At 48.3% G+C, this 18782-nt stretch overlaps 1 protein-coding gene across 1 annotated transcript in view; it reads right to left on the bottom strand.

Annotated features, from left to right (window-relative positions):
• Positions 1–18782, bottom strand: part of LOC147121964 (P-selectin-like) — a 134669-nt gene that overhangs the window by 27672 nt on the left and 88215 nt on the right. Inside the window, exon 10 of the mRNA XM_085982555.1 lies at positions 18268–18453. Within this exon, the coding sequence (XP_085838681.1) occupies positions 18268–18453 (186 nt within the window). The remainder of the gene's footprint in view (positions 1–18267; positions 18454–18782) is intronic.

Raw genomic sequence — 18782 nt, forward strand, 5'->3', positions numbered from 1 at the left:
TGGGGTGGGGAATAGAGTAAACACTGGGCTGGGGAATAGAGTAAACACTGGGGTGGGGAATAGGGCAAACACTGGGGTGGGGAATAGAGTAAACACTGTGGTGGAGAATAGGGTAAACACTGGGGTGGGGAATAGGGCAAACACTGGGGTGGGGAATAGAGTAGACACTGGGGTGGGGAATAGGGTAAACACTGGGGTGGGGAATAGGGCAAACACTGGGGTGGGGAATAGAGTAGACACTGTGGTGGAGAATAGGGTAAACACTGGGGTGGCGAATAGGGTAAACACTGGGGTGGAGAATAGGGTAAACACTGTGGTGGAGAATAGGGTAAACACTGGGGTGGCGAATAGGGTAAACACTGGGGTGGGGAATAGGGTAAACACTGGGGTGGGGAATAGGGTAAACACTGGGGTGGGGAATAGGGTAAACAATGGGGTGGGGAATAGAGTAAACACTGGGGTGGGGAATAGAGTAAACACTGGGGTGGGGCATAGAGTAAACACTGGGGTGGGGAATAGAGTGGGGTGGGGAACAGAGTAGACACTGGGTTGGGGACTAGGGTAAACACTGGGGTGGGGAATAGAGTAAACACTGGGGTAGGGAATGGGGTAGACACTGGGGTGGGGCATAGAGTAAACACTGCGGTGGGGAATAGAGTGGGGTGGGGAACAGAGTAGACACTGGGTTGGGGAATAGGGTAAACACTGGGGTGGGGAATAGAGTAAACACTGGGGTGGGGAATAGAGTAAACACTGGAGTGGGGAATAGAGTAAACACTGGGGTGGGGAATAGAGTAAACACTGGAGTGGGGAATAGAGTAAACACTGGGGTGGGGTATAGGGTAAACACTGGGGTGGGGAATAGGGTAAACACTGGGGTGGGGAATAGGATAACGACTGGGGTGGGGAATAGGGTAAACACTGGGGTGGGGAATAGGGTAAACACTGGGGTGGGGAATAGAGTAAACACTGGGGTGGGGAATAGAGTAAACACTGGGGTGGGGAATAGGGTAAACACTGGGGTGGGGAATAGAGTAAACACTGGGGTGGGGAATAGAGTAAACACTGGGGTGGGGAATAGGGTAAACACTGGGGTGGGGAATAGGGTAAACACTGGGGTGGGGAATAGGGTAAACACTGGGGTGGGGAATAGAGTAAACACTGGGGTGGGGAATAGAGTAAACACTGGGGTGGGGCATAGGGTAAACGCTGGGGTGGGGAATAGAGTAAACACTGGGGTAGGGAATAGGGTAAACACTGGGGTGGGGAATAGAGTAAACACTGGGGTGGGGAATAGAGTAAACACTGGGGTGGGGAATAGAGTAAACACTGGGGTGGGGAATAGGGTAAACACTGGGGTGGGGAATAGAGTAAACACTGGGGTGGGGAATAGAGTAAACACTGGGGTGGGGAATAGGGTAAACACTGGGGTGGGGAATAGAGTAAACACTGGGGTGGGGAATAGAGTAAACACTGGGGTGGGGAATAGGGTAAACACTGGGGTGGGGAATAGAGTAAACACTGGGGTGGGGAATAGAGTAAACACTGGGGTGGGGAATAGGGTAAACACTGGGGTGGGGAATAGAGTAAACACTGGGGTGGGGAATAGAGTAAACACTGGGGTGGGGCATAGAGTAAACACTGGGGTGGGGAATAGAGTGGGGTGGGGAACAGAGTAGACACTGGGTTGGGGACTAGGGTAAACACTGGGGTGGGGAATAGAGTAAACACTGGGGTAGGGAATGGGGTAGACACTGGGGTGGGGCATAGAGTAAACACTGCGGTGGGGAATAGAGTGGGGTGGGGAACAGAGTAGACACTGGGTTGGGGAATAGGGTAAACACTGGGGTGGGGAATAGAGTAAACACTGGGGTGGGGAATAGAGTAAACACTGGAGTGGGGAATAGAGTAAACACTGGGGTGGGGAATAGAGTAAACACTGGAGTGGGGAATAGAGTAAACACTGGGGTGGGGTATAGGGTAAACACTGGGGTGGGGAATAGGGTAAACACTGGGGTGGGGAATAGGATAACGACTGGGGTGGGGAATAGGGTAAACACTGGGGTGGGGAATAGGGTAAACACTGGGGTGGGGAATAGAGTAAACACTGGGGTGGGGAATAGAGTAAACACTGGGGTGGGGAATAGGGTAAACACTGGGGTGGGGAATAGAGTAAACACTGGGGTGGGGAATAGAGTAAACACTGGGGTGGGGAATAGGGTAAACACTGGGGTGGGGAATAGGGTAAACACTGGGGTGGGGAATAGGGTAAACACTGGGGTGGGGAATAGAGTAAACACTGGGGTGGGGAATAGAGTAAACACTGGGGTGGGGCATAGGGTAAACGCTGGGGTGGGGAATAGAGTAAACACTGGGGTAGGGAATAGGGTAAACACTGGGGTGGGGAATAGAGTAAACACTGGGGTGGGGAATAGAGTAAACACTGGGGTGGGGAATAGAGTAAACACTGGGGTGGGGAATAGGGTAAACACTGGGGTGGGGAATAGAGTAAACACTGGGGTGGGGAATAGAGTAAACACTGGGGTGGGGAATAGGGTAAACACTGGGGTGGGGAATAGAGTAAACACTGGGGTGGGGAATAGAGTAAACACTGGGGTGGGGAATAGGGTAAACACTGGGGTGGGGAATAGAGTAAACACTGGGGTGGGGAATAGAGTAAACACTGGGGTGGGGAATAGGGTAAACACTGGGGTGGGGAATAGAGTAAACACTGGGGTGGGGAATAGAGTAAACACTGGGGTGGGGCATAGAGTAAACACTGGGGTGGGGAATAGAGTGGGGTGGGGAACAGAGTAGACACTGGGTTGGGGAATAGGGTAAACACTGGGGTGGGGAATAGGGTAAACACTGGGGTGGGGAATAGAGTAAACACTGGAGTGGGGAATAGAGTAAACACTGGGGTGGGGAATAGGGTAAACACTGGGGTGGGGAATAGGATAACGGCTGGGGTGGGGAATAGGGTAAACACTGGGGTGGGGAATAGGGTAAACAGTGGGGTGGGGAATAGAGTAAACACTGGGGTGGGGAATAGGGTAAACACTGGGGTGGGGAATAGAGTAAACACTGGGGTGGGGAACAGAGTAAACACTGGGGCGGGGAATAGAGTAAACACTGGGGTGGGGAATAGAGTAAACACTGGAGTGGGGAATAGAGTAAACACTGGGGTGGGGAACAGAGTAAACACTGGGGCGGGGAATAGAGTAAATACGGGTGGGGAATAGAGTAAACACTGGGGTGGGGAATAGAGTAAACACTGGAGTGGGAAATAGAGTAAACACAAGTGTGGGGAATAGGGTAAACACTGGGGTGGGGAATAGAGTAAACACTGGGGTGGGGAATAGAGTAAACACTGGGGTGGGGAATAGAGTAAACACTGGGGTGGGGAATAGAGTAAATACTGGAGTGGGGAATCGAGTAAACACTGGGGTGGGGAATAGAGTAAACACTGGGGTGGGGAATAGAGTAAACACTGGGGTGGGGAATAGAGTAAACACTGGGGTGGGGAACAGAGTAAACACTGGGGTGGGGAACAGAGTAAACACTGGGGTGGGGAATAGAGTAAACACTGGGGTGGGAATAGAGTAAACACTGGGGTGGGGAATAGAGTAAACACTGGGGTGGGGAATAGAGTAAACACTGGGGTGGGGAACAGAGTAAACACTGGGGTGGGGAATAGGGTAAACACTGGAGTGGGGAATAGAGTAAACACTGGGGTGGGGAATAGAGTAAACACTAGTGTGGGGAATAGGGTAAACACTGGGGTGGGGAATAGAGTAAACACTGGGGTGGGGAATAGAGTAAACACTGGAGTGGGGAATAGAGTAAACACTGGGGTGGGGAACAGAGTAAACACTGGGGTGGGGAACAGAGTAAACACTGGGGTGGGGAACAGAGTAAACACTGGGGTGGGGAATAGAGTAAACACTGGGGTGGGGAATAGAGTAAACACTGGGGTGGGGAATAGAGTAAACACTGGGGTGGGGAATAGAGTAAACACTGGGGTGGGGAACAGAGTAAACACTGGGGTGGGGAATAGGGTAAACACTGGAGTGGGGAATAGAGTAAACACTGGGGTGGGGAATCGAGTAAATACTGGAGTGGGGAATAGAGTAAACACTAGTGTGGGGAATAGGGTAAACACTGGGGTGGGGAATAGAGTAAACACTGGGGTGGGGAATAGAGTAAACACTGGAGTGGGGAATAGGGTAAACACTGGGGTGGGGAATAGAGTACATACTGGAGTGGGGAATCGAGTAAATACTGGAGTGGGGAATAGAGTAAACACTAGTGTGGGGAATAGGGTAAACACTGGGGTGGGGAATAGAGTAAACACTGGGGTGGGGAATAGAGTAAACACTGGAGTGGGGAATAGAGTAAACACTGGGGCGGGGAACAGAGTAAACACTGGAGTGGGGAATAGAGTAAACACTGGGGTGGGGAATAGGGTAAACACTGGGGTGGGGAATAGAGTAAACACTGGGGTGGGGAATAGGGTAAACACTGGGGTGGGGAATAGAGTTAACACTGGGGTGGGGAATAGGGTAAACACTGGGGTGGGGAATAGAGTAAACACTGGGGTGGGGAATAGAGTAAACACTGGGGTGGGGAATAGAGTAAACGCTGGGGTGGGGAATAGAGTAAACGCTGGGGTGGAGAATAGAGTAAACACTGGGGTGGGGAATAGAGTAACCACTGGGGTGGAGAATAGAGTAAACACTGGAGTGGGGAATAGAGTAAACACAGGGGTGGGGAATAGAGTAAACACTGGGGTGGAGAATAGAGTAAACACTGGGGTGGGGAATAGAGTAAACACTGGGGTGGGGAATAGAGTAAACACTGGGGTGGAGAATAGAGTAAACACTGGGGTGGGGAATAGGGTAAACACTGGGGTGGGGAAAAGGGTAAACACTGGAGTGGGGAATAGAGTAAACACTGGGGTGGGGAATAGGGTAAACACTGGGGTGGGGAATAGTGTAAACACTGGGCTGGGGAATAGGGTAAACACTGGGGTGGGGAAAAGGGTGGACACTGGAGTGGGGAATAGGGTAAACACTGGGTTGGGGAATAGGGTAGACACGGGTGGGGAATGGGGTAAACACTGGGGTGGTGAATAGGGTAAACACTGGGGTGGGGAATAGAGTAAACACTGGGTTGGGGAATAGAGTAAACACTGGGGTGGAGAATAGAGTAAACACTAGGGTGGGGAATAGAGTAAACACTGGGGTGGGGAATAGAGTAAACACTGGGGTGGGGAATAGAGTAAACACTGGAGTGGGGAATAGAGTAAATACTGGGGTGGGGAATAGGGTAAACACTGGAGTGGAGAATAGAGTAAATACTGGGTTGGGGAATAGAGTAAACACTGGGGTGGGGAATGGAGTAAATACTGGGTTGGGGAATAGAGTAAACACTGGGGTGGGGAATAGAGTAAACACTGGAGTGGGGAATAGAGTAAATACTGGGTTGGGGAATAGGGTAAACACTGGGGTGGGGAATAGGCTAGACACCGGGGTGGGGAATAGAGTAAACACTGGGGTGGGGAACAGAGTAGACACTGGGTTGGGGAATAGGGTAAACACTGGGGTGGGGAATAGAGTAAACACGGGAGTGGGGAATAGAGTAAACACTGGTGTGGGGAATAGGGTAAACACTGGGGTGGGGAATAGGTTAAACACTGGGGTGGGGAATAGGGTAAACACTGGGGTGGGGAATAGAGTAAACACTAGGGTGGGGAATAGAGTAAACACTGGGGTGGGGAATAGGGTAAACACTGGGGTGGGGAATAGAGTAAACACTGGGGTAGGGAATAGAGTAAACACTGGGGTAGGGAATAGGGTAAACACTGGGGTGGGGCATAGAGTAAACACTGGGGTGGGGAATAGAGTGGGGTGGGGAACAGAGTAGACACTGGGTTGGGGAATAGGGTAAACACTGGGGTGGGGAAAAGAGTAAACACTGGGGTGGGGAATAGGGTAAACACTGGGGTGGGGAATAGGGTAAACACTGGGGTGGGGAATAGAGTAAACACTGGGGTGGGGAATAGTGTAAACACTGGAGTGGGGAATAGAGTAAACACTGGGCTGGGGAATAGAGTAAACACTGGGGAGGGGAATAGGGTAAACACTGGGGTGGGGAATAGAATAAACACTGGGGTGGGGAATAGGGTAAACACTGGGGTGGGGAATAGCGTAAACATTGGGGTGGGGAATAGAGTAAACACTGGGGTGGGGAATAGAGTGGGGTGGGGAACAGAGTAGATACTGGGTTGGGGAATAGGGTAAACACTGGGGTGGGGAATAGAGTAAACACTGGAGTGGGGAATAGAGTAAACACTGGGGTGGGGAATAGAGTAAACACTGGAGTGGGGAATAGAGTGGGGTGGGGAACAGAGTAGATACTGGGCTGGGGAATAGGGTAAACACTGGGGTGGGGAATAGAGTAAACACTGGAGTGGGGAATAGAGTAAACACTGGGGTGGGGAATAGAGTAAACACTGGAGTGGGGAATAGAGTAAACACTGGGGTGGGGAATAGAGTAAACACTGGGGTGGGGAATAGAGTAAACACTGGAGTGGGGAATAGAGTAAACACTGCGGTGGAGGATAGAGTAAACACTGGGGTGGGGAATAGAGTAAACACTGGAGTGGGGAATAGAGTAAACACTGGAGTGGGAAATAGAATAAACACTAGTGTGGGGAATAGTGTAAACACTGGGGTGGGGAATAGAGTAAATACTGGAGTGGGAAATAGAGTAAACACTGGGGTGGGGAATAGGGTAAACACTGGGGTGGGGAATAGAGTAAACACTGGGGTGGGGAATAGGGTAAACTCTGGGGTGGGGAATAGGGTAAACACTTGGGTGGGGAATAGAGTAAACACTGGGGTGGGGAATAAGGTAAGCTCTGGGGTGGGGAATAGGGTAAACACTGGGGTGGGGAATAGGGTAAACTCTGGGGTGGGGAATAGGGTAAACACTGGGGTGGGGAATAGAGTAATCACTGGGGTGGGGAATAGAGTAAACACTGGGGTGGGGAATAGAGTAAACACTGGGGTGGGGAATAGGGTAAACACTGGAGTGGGGAATAGAGTAAACATTGGAGTGGGGAATAGATTAAACACTGGGGTGGGGAATAGGGTAAACACTGGGGTGGGGAATAGAGTAAACACTGGGGTGGGGAATAGAGTAAACACTGGGGTGGGGAATAGGGTAAACACTGCAGTGGGGAATAGGGTAGACACTGGGGTGGGGAATAGGGTAAGCACTGGGGTGGGGAATAGAGTAAACACTGGGGTGGGGAATAGGGTAAACACTGGGGTGGGGAAAAGGGTAAACGCTGGAGTGGGGAATAGAGTAAACACTGGGGTGGAGAATAGAGTAAACACTGGTGTGGGGAATAGAGTAAACACTGGGGTGGGGAATAGAGTAAACACTGGGGTGGAGAATAGAGTAAACACTGGGGTGGGGAATAGGGTAAACACTGGGGTGGGGAAAAGGGTAAACGCTGGAGTGGGGAATGGAGTACACACTGGGGTGGGGAATAGGGTAAAAACTGGGGTGGGGAATAGAGTAAACACTGGGGTGGGGAATAGAGTAAACACTGGGTTGGGGAATAGAGTAAACACTGGGGTGGGGAATAGGGTAAACACTGGGGTGGGGAAAAGGGTGGACACTGGAGTGGGGAATAGGGTAAACACTGGGTTGGGGAATAGGGGAGACACGGGTGGGGAATGGGGTAAACACTGGGGTGGGGAATAGGGTAAACACTGGAGTGGGGAATAGGGTAAACACTGGGGAGGGAATAGAGTAAACACCGGGGTGGGGAATAGGGCAAACACTGGGGTGGGGAATAGAGGAAACACTGGGGTGGGGAATAGAGTAAACACTAGAGTGGAGAATAGAGTAAATACTGGGTTGCGGAATAGAGTAAACACTGGGGTGGGGAATAGAGTAAATACTGGGTTGGGGAATAGAGTAAACACTGGGGTGGGGAATAGATTAAACACTGGGGTGGGGAATAGAGTAAACACTGGAGTGGGGCATAGAGTAAATACTGGGTTGGGGACTAGGGTAAACACTGGGGTGGGGAATAGGGTAGACACCGGGGTGGGGAATAGAGTAAACACTGGGTTGGGGAATAGGGTAAACACTGGGCTGGGGAATAGAGTAAACACTGGGGTGGGGAATAGAGTAAACACTGGGGTGGGGAATAGAGTAAGCACTGGGTTGGGGAATAGAGTAAACACTGGTGTGGGGAATAGGGTAAACACTTGGGTGGGGAATAGATTATACACTGGGTTGGGGAATAGAGTAAACACTGGGGTTGGGAATAGTGTAAACACTGGAGTGAGGAATAGAGTAAACACTGGGATGGGGAATAGGGTAAACACTTTGGTGGGGAATAGGGTAAACACTGGAGTGGGGAATAGAGTAAACACTGGGGTGGGGAATAGAGTAAACACTGGGTTGTGGAATAGAGTAAACAATGGGGTGGGGATTAGGCTAAACACTGGGGTGGGGAATAGAGCAAACACTGGGGTGGGGAATAGAGTAAACACTGGAGTGGGGAATATGGTAGACACCGGGGTGGGGAATAGAGTAAACACTGGGGTGGGGAATAGAGTAAACACTGGGTTGGGGAATAGAGTAAACACTGGGGTGGGGAATAGGGTAAACACTGGAGTGGGGAATAGAGTAAACATTGGAGTGGGGAGTAGGGTAAACAATGGGTTGGGGAATAGAGTAAACACTGGGGTGGGGAATAGAGTAAACACTGGGGTGGGGAATAGAGTAAACACTGGGGTGGGGAATAGAGTAAACACTGGGGTGGGGAATAGAGTAAACACTGAGGTGGAGAATAGAGTAAACACTGGGGTGGGGAATAGAGTAAACACTGGGGTGGGGAATAGAGTAAACACTGGGGTGGGGAATAGAGTAAACACTGGGGTGGGGAATAGAGTAAACACTGGGGTGGAGAATAGAGTAAACACTGGGGTGGGGAATAGGGTAAACACTGGGGTGGGGAAAAGGGTAAACGCTGGAGTAGGGAATAGAGTAAACACTGGGGTGGGGAATAGGGTAAACACTGGGGTGGGGAATAGTGTAAACACTGGGGTGGGGAATAGAGTAAACACTGGGGTGGGGAATAGAGTAAACACTGGGGTGGGGAAAAGGGTGGACACTGGAGTGGGGAATAGGGTAAACACTGGGTTGGGGAATAGGGTAGACACGGGTGGGGAATGGGGTAAACACTGGGGTGGCGAATAGGGTAAACACTGGAGTGAGGAATAGGGTGAACACTGGGGAGGGAATAGAGTAAACACCGGGGTGGGGAATAGGGCAAACACTGGTGTGGGGAATAGAGTAAACACTGAAGTGGGGAATAGAGTAAACACTAGAGTGGAGAATAGAGTAAATACTGGGTTGGGGAATAGAGTAAACACTGGGGTGGGGAATAGAGTAAATACTGGGTTGGGGAATAGAGTAAACAGTGGAGTGGGGAATAGATTAAACACCGGGGTGGGGAATAGAGTAAACACTGGGGTGGGGAATAGAGTAAACACTGGGCTGGGGAATAGGGTAAACACTGGGGTGGGGAATAGAGTAAACACTGGGGTGGGGAATAGAGTAAACACTGGGGTGGGGAATAGAGTAAACACTGGGTTGGGGAATAGAGTAAACACTGGTGTGGGGAATAGGGTAAACACTGGGGTGGGGAATAGATTATACACTCGGTTGGGGAATAGAGTAAACACTGGGGTTGGGAATAGTGTAAACACTGGAGTGGGGAATAGAGTAAACACTGGGATGGGGAATAGGGTAAACACTTCGGTGGGGAATAGGGTAAACACTGGAGTGGGGAATAGAGTAAACACTGGGGTGGGGAATAGAGTGAACACTGGGTTGTGGAATAGAGTAAACAATGGGGTGGGGAATAGGGTAAACACTGGGGTGGGGAATAGAGCAAACACTGGGGTGGGGAATAGAGTAAATACTGGGGTGGGGAATAGATTAAACACTGGAGTGGGGAATAGGGTAGACACTGGGGTGGGGAATAGGGTAGACACCGGGGTGGGGAATAGAGTAAACACTGGGGTGGGGAATAGGGTAAACACTGGAGTGGGGAATAGAGTAAACAGTGGAGTGTGGAATAGAGTAAATACTGGGTTGGGGAATAGAGTAAACACTGGGGTGGGGAATAGAGTAAACACTGGAGTGGGGAACAGATTAAACACTGGGGTGGGGAATAGAGTAAACACTGGGTTGGGGAATAGAGTAAACACTGGGTTGGGGAATAGAGTAAACACTGGGGTGGGGAATAGGGTAAACACTGGGGTGGGGAATAGATTAAACACTGGGGTGGGGAATAGGGTAGACACTGGGGTGGAGAATAGAGTAGATACTGGGGTGGGGATTAGGGTAAACACTGGGGTGGGGAATAGGGTAGACACTGGGGTGCGGAATAGGGTAAACACTGGGGTGGAGAATAGAGTAAACATTGGGGTGGGGAATAGGGTAGACACTGGGGTGGGGAATAGAGTAGACACTGGGGTGGGGAATAGCGTAAACACTGGGGTGGGGAATAGAGTAAACACTGGGGTGGGGAATAGGTTACACACTGGGGTGGGGAAAAGAGTAAACACTGGGGTGGGGAATAGAGTAAACACTGGGGTGTGGAATAGGGTAATAACTGGGGTGGGGAATAGAGTAAACACTGGGGTGGGGAATAGAGTAAACACTGGGGTGGGGAATAGGGTAAACACTGGGGTGGGGAATAGGGTAGACACTGGGGTGGGGAATAGAGTAAACACTGGGGTGGGGAATAGAGTAAACACTGGGGTGGGGAACAGAGTAAACACTGGGGTGGGGAATAGAGTAAACACTGGAGTGGGGAATAGAGTAAACACTGGGGTGGGGAATAGGGTAAACACTGGGGTGTGGGGAATAGGGTAAACACTGGGGTGTGGAATAGGGTAGACACTGGGGTGGGGAATAGAGCAGACACTGGGGTGGGGAATAGAGTAAACACTGGAGTGGGGAATAGGGTAAACACTGGGGTGGGGAATAGGGTAAACACTGGGGTGGGGAAAAGGGTGGACACTGGAGTGGGGAATAGGGTAAACACAGGTGGGGCATAGGGTAAACACTGGGGTGGGGAATAGGGTAGACACTGGAGTGGGGAATAGGGTAAACACTGGAGTGGGGAATAGGGTAAACACTGGGGTGGGGAATAGAGTAAACACTGGAGTGGGGAATAGAGTAAACACTGGGGTGGGGAATAGGGTAAACACTGGGGTGGGGAATATGATAGACACTGGGGTGGGGAATAGGTTAGACACTGGGGTGGGGAATATGATAGACACTGGGGTGGGGAATAGGGTAGACACTGGAGCCAGGAATAGAGTAAACACTGGGGTGGGGAATTGGGTAGTCACTGGGGTGGGGAATAGGGTAGACACTGGAGCCGGGAATAGAGTAAACACTATCGATCTCTGTCTTGAATATATTCAACAACTGAGATTCACAGCTCTCTGGGGTAGAGAATTCCAAAGATTTACAACCGTTTGCGTGAGGAAATTTCTCCTCATCTCAGTCCTAAATGGTCAACCCCTTATTCTGAGACTGTGACCCCGTGTTCCAGACTCCCCAGCCAGGGGAAACGTCCTCCCAGCATTACCCTGTCAAGCCCCTTAAGAATGTTATATGTTTCAATGAGATCACCTCTCATTCTTCTAAACTCTAGGGAATATAGGCCCAGTGTACTCAATCTCCCCTCATAGGAGAATCCTCTCACCCCAGTAATCAGTCTAGTGAATCTTTGTTGCACTCCCTCTTAGAAAAGTACATCCTTCCTTAGGTAAGGAGACCAAAACTGTACACAATACTCCAGGTGTGGTCTCACCAAAGCCCTATATAATTGCAGTGAGGCCTCTTCACTCTTATACTCAAATCCCTTTGTATAAAGGTTAACATACCATTTGCTTTTCTAATTGCTTGCTGTACCTGCATGTTAACTTTCAGTGATTTGTGTACAAGGACACCCAGGTCCCTCTGAATACCAACATTTCCCAGTCACACCTTTTAAAAAATATTTTGCTTTTCTATTTTTCCTACCAAAGTGGATAACTTCACATTTCTCCACATTATATTCCTTCTGCCATGTTCTTGCCCACTCACTTAACCTGTCTATATCCCTTTGCAGCCTCTTTGCGTCCTCCTCACAGCTTACTTTCCTACCTAGCTTTGTATCATCAGCAAACTTTGATTGAATGCATTGAAAATTATGGGCTGGAGTGTGTAGTTTCCCGATATCCACTCCCCAGCGAGCACAGAAGAATTTTAACCCTATGCGTCAGCAACATCATAAATATAGTGGGGAGATAAGCTCTAATTGAATCATCAACCCATTCTTTTAAATGATTTTACAATTCTGCTAGAAATAGTGAACATGGAAAATTTTCGGTGGGAAAGGAGCAGCAAGCAGTTAAAATGGAGCAGCTCCTTTCTCCCTCCAATCCTGCCGATTCCCCAGTTTAACGCAGCTGGTTTTGGCAGCGGAATAGGCTTCCGGCTTGCAAATTGCAGTCCCATGACGTACATGGGTCCCCGTTGGCATTTTAACCCACTCCCGAGCAGATAAAGCCGTTGGGAAGCTAGTGAGGTCCTTGGCCGGGTCCTCCACCCTCCCCCAGCCACAAGACCCTCACAACAACCCTCTCACAGACTTATCTTCCTGCCCGCAGCTCCTCAGTGCCAGGGGGCAGCCTCTGGGTGACCTGATCTTCGTTTGCCAAACCCTCCCTCCCTGCCGACCAACTGCCATTTCTGCCTGAAATGGGCAAACAGCTGGCTTCCGGCATTCAAGTGAGGCCCAGCAGTTAGAATCTGCTGGGCCTCCAACAAAGACGCTGGTGCGGGATTTATGTCTGCTCCTGCTAGGAGTTAAAACCGGCTCTAATATTTCTGATGTCTCCGACACCCAGAGGAAGTCTTCCACCAACATGGTCAGTCGAGACAAAAAGTAAATGTAACGGTGAACTGTTAATTATTAGGGTGGAGGATATTTATCTGTGGCCAGCCCTGAGTTAATACCTTCTTGAAACAACACACTGGATATCACTAAGCATGCCTTGGCAACATCTCACATGTGTTGTGTATGTAACCTGTTCCACCTTAAGAGAGCTTAAGCCTGTTCCACCTTAAGAGATGTACTACTTTCTCAGGCTGCTGTAGACGTAATACCGGGGGTGAACACACCGGTATATAAGCACTGTGCAGTAATCTTGTATTCAGAATAGTCCCTACCTCCAACCAGTAAAGACCTGTTTTTGATTGTTATTAATTAGTCTGTGTCTTAATTAACTAGATAACTCACAGATTTAACAACATGGTCTTATGTGTTTGTCGTATATGTCAATAAAAAGACACTTCACCAACAACTCCCTGGCAGCACTGTACTACTGAGCTGTAAGTAGAAGTGGATCTACCCAAGTTACTTAAGCAGCTACACGGAAAGGTGGATTCACAGCATTGCTGGCAACACCATGGATCACTCACAACTTGAAAGTCACAAATTTGGGTCCCAACCCTTCCTGTTGTCTGGGGAAGGTACATGCATTGCTGCCGCATGCAAGCATTCTGAGCATTCAGTTTATCTGCAGCTGGCAAAAATGATGGCTATTGCGGGCAACATTTATATTTGCCATCGTTAACGCTGCTGCCTCTGGAGGAGCCAAAAAAGCAGTGTTCTTTGCTCCTCTGAAAGCAGTAGCATTCCCGGTTTACTTCACAGAGATATTTATGGAGTCAGGATACTATCAGCAGCAGTATTGTGAGGTAAGGGAGTCATTCATTTATCTTCTTCGTTACTTCAGTCTAGAATATGAAAAAAATCAGCGACAAGGAATTTGGCCCATTGAATTTGATCTCTTGAATGCTCCAACTCTTTTATTATGTGTCAGCTGTGGCTCAGTGGGTAGCTCACATCGCCTCAGAGTCAGAAGGTTGTGGGTTCACAGACCCACTCCAGGGACTTGAGCACATATAGCTAGGCTGACACTCCAGTGCAGTGCTGATGGAGTGCTGCACTGTCGGAGGTGCCGTCTTTTGGATGAGACGTTAAATCGAGGCCCTGTCTACTCTCTCAGGTGGACATAAAAGATCCCATGACACTATTTCGAAAAAGAGCAGGGGAGTTATCCCTGGTGTCCTGGTCAATATTTATCCCTCAATCAACATAACAAAAACAGTTTATCTGGTCATTATCACATTGCTGTTTGTGGGAGCTTGCTGAGTGCAAATTGGCTGCCGTGTTTCCCACATTACAACAGTGACTAAACTCCAGTTCAACAATTTCAGATCATAACCTCGGCCCCTATCATATTTTTATATATATTTTTATACACACTTTTGGTTTGTGCCTTTTCCTATTTTTCTCTCTCCCACATGGCAGCTGTCTTTCATTCTGCCAGCGCATTTCACACTTCATCTAGAGCCATCCTTTGTTTCTTTACCTGTCCTATTACCATCTCGTCTCGCCTTGAATATCTCTTAATATCTCTTCACCTCTCACAGACATTCCCTTTTGTTCTTTCATCCCCTCCCCCATTTTCCAGCCCCCAAACTTGCTTTTTAATCTGTTTCATTTCCTGCTTTTTTCTCAGTTCTGATGAAGGGTCTTCGACCTGAAACGTTAACTCTGTTTCTCTCTCCATGGATGTTGCCTGGCCTGCTAAATTTTTCCAGCGTTTTCTGTTGTTATTCCAAAAGTACTTCATTGGCTGTAAAGCGCTTTGAGACGTCCAGTGGTCGTGAAAGGTGCTATATAAATGCCAGCCTTTCTTTTTATATTATCTAGCCCCTAAGGTAGCTTCTGCAACTACTCTTTCCCCACTATTCCCTTCCCCAACAGATTTGTACAATTGTTTATCTTTGAGCAAAAAATTCTTCCTAATCTCTTGGGATAGTTGGCTGCACTCTTGCTTCTGGATCACAGGGTGTAAATTCAAGACCAACACCAGGACTTGAGTGTATAATTCATACTGACATTCAAGTGTCGTAATGCAGGAGTGCTGCCTTGTTGGAGGTGCTAACCTTTGGAACAGCACATTAAACTGAGGCAAGTCTACCTGTTCAAGTGGACATTAAGAATCCTATGGCACTATTGAAGACCAGGAGTACTTGTCAACATTCATCCCTCAACTAATACCATCTAACGACAGATTAACAGGTTATACTCCCATTGGTGTCTACGGGACGTTGCTTGTGCAAAATCTTCTAGGTTTGCCTACAATAGTCAAAAAGCAACATATTGAATGAAGGCTCTCAGATGTTTAGCATGAAAAGGTATTATATAGACGTAAGTATTATTTGTGTATCCCCCATCATTATTTTCAAACAATAACTTGTTCTGATTCTTGATGCTTGAGGGGATGGAGCGTTTGGATTATAAGGGGTGATTATGTAAATCGGCCATGTTCTCATGGCAAAGGGAAGGTTGAGAGGTTTGTTGCTGTTTTTAAGCTTCTAAAGGGACTAGATTATTCAGCTGTTTCACCTTGTCCAGAATAGTAGAATCAGAAAACACGGCCTGCACTTGAAGGGGGGTAAATTTAAAACTAACCTGCGGAAACATTTGCCGGAATTTTAACCGGGAGGCGGCTTGGGAGTAGGGGGAGGGGGCTCGGAAGCAGTCAGGAAGCCAGGGAGTACAGGTTTCCTACAAGCCCTGACGAATTTAATGGCAGGGCCTGATTTGCATTTGAAACCTCTGTTTACATCTGTAGCCAGCCAGGTAGAGAGGCTGGCTGGCTGTGGGCGGGTAGGCCTGCGGCACTGGGGGATTGGGTGGGGGCCAGGGGGTGATCAATGGGGGGAGGGAGAGAACATCGGGGGCCGGAAAACAATGTGGGGGGGGAGGGGGTGAGAGAACATTGGGGGCCGGGCAGTGATAGGGGCGGGGGGAAGCAAACAACATCGGGGGCTGGAGAACGATGGGGGAGGAGGCAGAGAACACCGGGGGCCAGGGGGTGATTGCGGGGGGTGGGGGGGGGTGGCGGAGGAAGGGAACAGCAGGGGCTGGAGAACGATTGTGGGGGGGGGTGCGGGTCCGAGTTAGAGAGCATCAAGGCTGGCCTGGAGAAAAATCGGGGGGCGAAGGGAGGCCGGAAATGTGATCGGTGGCCTCGTGGGGGGATCAGAGGCCTGGGTTGGGGGAACCGGAGGTCTCGTGGGGGGTCTCTGGTCATGGGGGGTGGGGGGTGGTGGGTTAGGCAAGGATGCTGGATCCAGGAGGTAAACCTCGCCTTCCATTAGCTGGCGGGTTTCACGAGGCCTGTGAAACCCAACCAGCCACTGTTAAATTTAAAATGGTGGTAAAATCTGAGGCATGTCGGCCTCATTATAATATTTAAATGAGTGACCGACCTTCTGGGAGCGGGTTAGCTGTCCGCCCCCTTCCCCCCCACCCCACCCCCCCCATCCCGCCTCTGTTAAAACTGGAAGTGGGCGGGTTGGAAGCGGGTTCTGGTCGGGATTTAGATTTTTAACACTTTAACTTCCCATCCGATCCCAATCTACCTGTTTTTTGGGGTTAAAATTCCCCCCATTATTTCAGTGAGTGAGTGGTAAATCTCTGGAACAGAGTGTTGATTAATTCAATGCGAATTAGATAGATTTCTTTCAGAAAATAATATTTTGGGATACAGTATATGAGTAATTTAAGACATGACTTGGCCGTATTTTGCTGTGAGCGGTGAGGAAACGGCTTTTGCCGTTCACCTCATGTATAGTTGCCCAGAGACTTTTCGCAGGCTTGTCAGTGGAGACTTCCAGTCATCCAGCATCTGTTTGAATTTGGCGCCCTCTGCAGGGGATCTGTGGCCTCTGCAAGCAGCAGGGAGGATTCTTCAAGCAATCAGATTGAAGACTCCTCTCTAAGACACAGCCTGCAAAGCAGGAAGTAAAAAACAGGAAATATAAATTACATTTAAATTATTGTACATGAAGCAAAATATAGTTTGGGACTTACACATGGAATTAAAGGGAAGACATAAAAGAGAAAAATAGAAAAACTATTAAAAATACTTATTTTAATTTTTTTTTAAATCTGCAATATTAATTTTCTTCTGGGGGAAATTGACTCCACACTTGTCAAATAAAATTTTCAGGGCCAGCGAGGTTGTTCAGCAGTAATTATCATTACTACACCGTTAAAAACTCACTTAGTCCTGATTGTACAAGGTTTAACTTTTTCATTTGTGTTTCGAGTGAGAAAAGTGGGTAATTAGCCTAAGTTCACGCCATCTTGGTGCAGATTCCATCGGCAATGATGGCAATAGCGCACCCTGCACCCTGTGGAGGAGCAGGGTATCACTGACAGCAACTTCCAGATTTCCGTGTTTAACTGCGCATGTGCGGACAATAGAAGTTGCTATCAGTTTTACCTAGTAATAATGGCAAGTGCTGACAATTCCATTATTCTTTTATCATGCAACTACCAGGATGGTAGAATATGAACTAGATGGACCTTGGTCTTTCTTCATCTAGAAATTCTACGTTCTTACTATATTCCAGTCTATAAGCCTCAGCAATGTTTCATGGATGTAACAACTACAGCAGTTTGGATTTACCCCTTAAGTTAGATAGCAATCTCTAGTAACTGAGACATAACATTACAGGACCGATGGCAAAAATGCAACAAAAATCACTGCTTCTAAATATATAGATACATAAGGGATAACATTTTATATTTGTATATGTGTTAGCAATAATTTAGAACCAAATCTGTCACATAAATTTTACTTCCATTTCTTCTAAATTTGAGTGCCATTTCTGCACATGTACAGCTTATATCCATTATAGTTGAACAATAGTAACTGTTAATACCCAATTTACTCTACAGCACTACCACTGATGGCAGCCTGAACTTCCATGGCAGGACTGCAAACTAATGAGGCCCACCTAAAGAGGCGGCTTCCCAATAGCAATATAAACAGTGCCACCTCCAGCACAGGCAGCCGTCTTTTCTGGCAACCAGTGACTGAGTGGCTCAGCCTGACAAGACAGCTCAATAATGCAGGTATGTTTGACCAGTGTCACAAACCATGACGTATAAATAACAGCGCATGTTCCAGTGCTACGAAATTTGCAATGTAAATGGGACTTATTCTACAGCACCAATATCCTCGGGCAATTCTGCAATCTTGAAGCAGTTCTGGAATATAAATGGGCCATAATGCTGCAGGGTACCTTCACAGGAGGGTATTTGTGTTGTCCAATGTCCAGAAGCTCCACACTGAACCCTGTCTGATCCATTTAATATAAACCCCTCTTCACAGCTGAAGTCACATGTTGCATTGTAACTGAAGGGTCCAAAGGGATGGGAGCAGTTTATAGTCCCTTGCTCAGGATTCTCCAGTATTGTGCATTTTGCAGCTGAAACAATAATTTAACAATTTTGATACGCATTCAAACAACTCGGTTTTAACCTTATAAGCTTTACTTTCTATCCTAAAACACCCAAAAAACAGTGCCCAAGAAACAGGACAAAATGGGGCTAATTTAAACTTCCAGCGATGGTGTTAAACAGGCGCTATCTGATTAGTTGCCTGTTGTCCAATTTTACTTTCCAGTGACTTATTAAGACATATTAATGGAAAGGAAAATCTGGTGGGGTGTATAATGGGCTGTCAATCCAATACCTCCCGCTTTATACCATCGCCGAAAGTTACAATTACTCCCCAATGTTGCAGAAACACGTTTTA

This window comes from Somniosus microcephalus, chromosome 3 (genome assembly GCF_052327205.1).
Source record: "Somniosus microcephalus isolate GS21.2 chromosome 3, FLI_Smic_1.0, whole genome shotgun sequence".
In the NCBI taxonomy this organism is placed as follows: Eukaryota; Metazoa; Chordata; class Chondrichthyes; order Squaliformes; family Somniosidae; genus Somniosus; species Somniosus microcephalus.